Genomic DNA, 2,464 nt, shown 5'->3' with positions numbered 1-2,464 from the left:
TGCCTTGAACTTCAACGAGTTTTATTGCCGGTAGTTGATTGCCAAAGACATGTCAATCATTAACCTCAATTCAACGATGAAATGAATGCCATGTGACTTTTTCAACGTTGCACAATGTTTGTTAACGTTCGCAGTTATATTTGAAAGGACGTGGTGATGACAATGGCCTCGCTTGGTGCGCATAACAAGTACACTCTCTTGTACAAGGACGGCAGTGAAATATAATAGAGAAATAAAAATAACGCTTGCATGTGAATAAATTGTTCCCATTTATTTATTTAACAAATACGTAATTTGGTATATTTTACAAAACGTCTTGAAAAGAAGTGAGTAATAAACACGATGTTTTATTAAAACTGCTCAACGTGCCAGCGATCTCCATATACATAAAATAATTCCCAAAATTTCACCATGAATAGATTGACTTGAAAAGAAACTTAACCATAATGTGGTAAGGTATAATACACATCAATAAAGTACCGTGTAGACGGTAATTTGAGGTAGATAGTCTTATTGCTGAAAACAGAAAATGTGACGCTGAATAATAATCATGGACTCGAGACTATCATCTCTGATTTTCGACGGCGGGATATAGGAACAAACGACCAGTAATATTCAATACCAGTTGAATAGTGTTAAAATACCATATAGGTATAATAAGTATAATACCGACATGAAGCCGACCTAGCCTTAACCATGACTGAGTGTCGTATATTGCATGTAAAACGTACGGTATAAACGAACAAAAAAAATTGTACAGTACTGATAATAACTTCAATGGAAACTTACAGTAAAGTGACTAGCACGAAAAGTTCGTGATTACTGACGAATTTCTGAAAAAAAAAATATATTTATGTTTCGAGGCAGTCAAGATATGGAATCCCGTGTTGTTCTAGCGGGCCTTGGTGCGAATCGAACATGAGTTCATGACCAGTGATTCCGGTCGGCACTGCATGCAACATACATCAATGTGATAACCGTGTTACATCAATTGGCGCACCACGAGTCCTTTCTTACACGCAACTCAAATAAATATATATATATATCATATAAAATAAATTATCACAATAAATATAAGGGTTGGTATCAGAGGCAATCTAGTGTTTTCAACAACTATATACCATATAGTGTAGCCTAGCTAGTTCGTTTTTAAGGATTGATACCTCTGCCCTGAGTTTCATGTTTTCTTGTTCCAAGAAGGCTGCGCGAAGAGCGATTTCTTCCTCTTTTGCTCTTCTTGCGTCCCGTGATCTTTTTGCAGCATCGTTGTTTTTCCTTCGTCGCTCCCAATATGCGGCGTCTTTTTTCTCCTCCGGTACCGAGCGAGCTTTTTTTATCGACGACCCAGTGTCATCATCATTGTTCGATTCGTCCTGTAGCTCTGGTACCGATACGCTCGACTTTACAGGCGGTGAATCTTGGGATGACTGTGACGACTGGTGAGATGATGACTCACTATTACGTCGTTTTCGTAACAACGAGCTCAAAGGAAATTTGATACTTGATGAATTCATCGACGACTCCGTCAGACCGTGATACATAGGGTAGGACCCGTAGGCTGCTACCGCTGCTGCCGCTGACATCGGCACTGTGTCACCGAAGGGATAATGCGGTATACCTAGGTGTGATCCCGGCATATGTGTTGGGTGTGAATACAGTCTATATGGGTGGAGCGAATTAAATTTCGGGTAACTTAAATCAAGTGGTTTGTGAGATATACTGTTGAGTGCATCGGCGAACGTTGGGTGATTATGTGAAATACTAGCTGCTACAGAGCCCGATGCGGTGAGAAACGACGGCGGAATAATTCTAAGACCTTCTCCGCTATTTGGCCGCTTACTAACATTAATAATAGTCTCGCTAATTTCCCGTTGAGCTTCAAGTTGTTGTTCTTCGCTTTCCGCATCCACTGCCCTTTTATGTGGTGAGTGTTTTTCCTCGAGTGGCAATTTCTCCATTTTCAGACCGGACTCTCCGTTCATGATAGATGACATAATGCCGCCGGCACAGTGTTAAGTTCCCAATGTAATTTGGCTAGAGATGACGTTAACAAAACTGTAAAAAAAAGTCAAAACATAAATTATTGTTATTTAGGTGTTTTTCGAAAAGTTACTCAATGAGGCGATGTACGCCTATTAGTGCGTACACGCACATGTGTCTAACATGCGATGGGGTCAAGTTAAAATAGAAAGAGATAACGTTACAGCGACAGCCTCGTATGACATGACAAAACGATCCACTCTTAAAGAACACTCACCTCTCTAATCATATGGGTATCTGCGTAATATTGCTTTTGATATTCCCTACTCGGCGAGAAAAGGCGAAGTACCGGGCAGCAGCTATACTGTTTGTATACCACACTGTTCGATGAGCGCACTTATGTGAGGCTGACCAAATGCTTCCCACTCACACTGTATTGCTCTATATGACCCCCAACAATGAAAAGCTTGCTTGTGTGACGTCG

General features: G+C 40.5%; 1 protein-coding gene across 1 annotated transcript; it reads right to left on the bottom strand.

Annotated features, from left to right (window-relative positions):
- Positions 1–252: 252 nt before the first annotated feature.
- Positions 253–2,464, bottom strand: LOC100374756 (uncharacterized). Its single transcript, XM_002731207.4, has 2 exons — positions 2,258–2,464; positions 253–2,055 (listed from the first exon to the last, which is right to left on the bottom strand). Exon 2 carries the CDS (start codon positions 1,992–1,994, stop codon positions 1,107–1,109), a length of 888 nt encoding a protein of 295 aa, XP_002731253.1. The 5' UTR covers positions 1,995–2,055; positions 2,258–2,464; the 3' UTR covers positions 253–1,106.

This window comes from Saccoglossus kowalevskii, chromosome 2, assembly GCF_978046115.1.
Source record: "Saccoglossus kowalevskii chromosome 2, keSacKowa6.1, whole genome shotgun sequence".
In the NCBI taxonomy this organism is placed as follows: Eukaryota; Metazoa; Hemichordata; class Enteropneusta; family Harrimaniidae; genus Saccoglossus; species Saccoglossus kowalevskii.
This window is presented reverse-complemented; position numbering and strand designations above follow the sequence as displayed.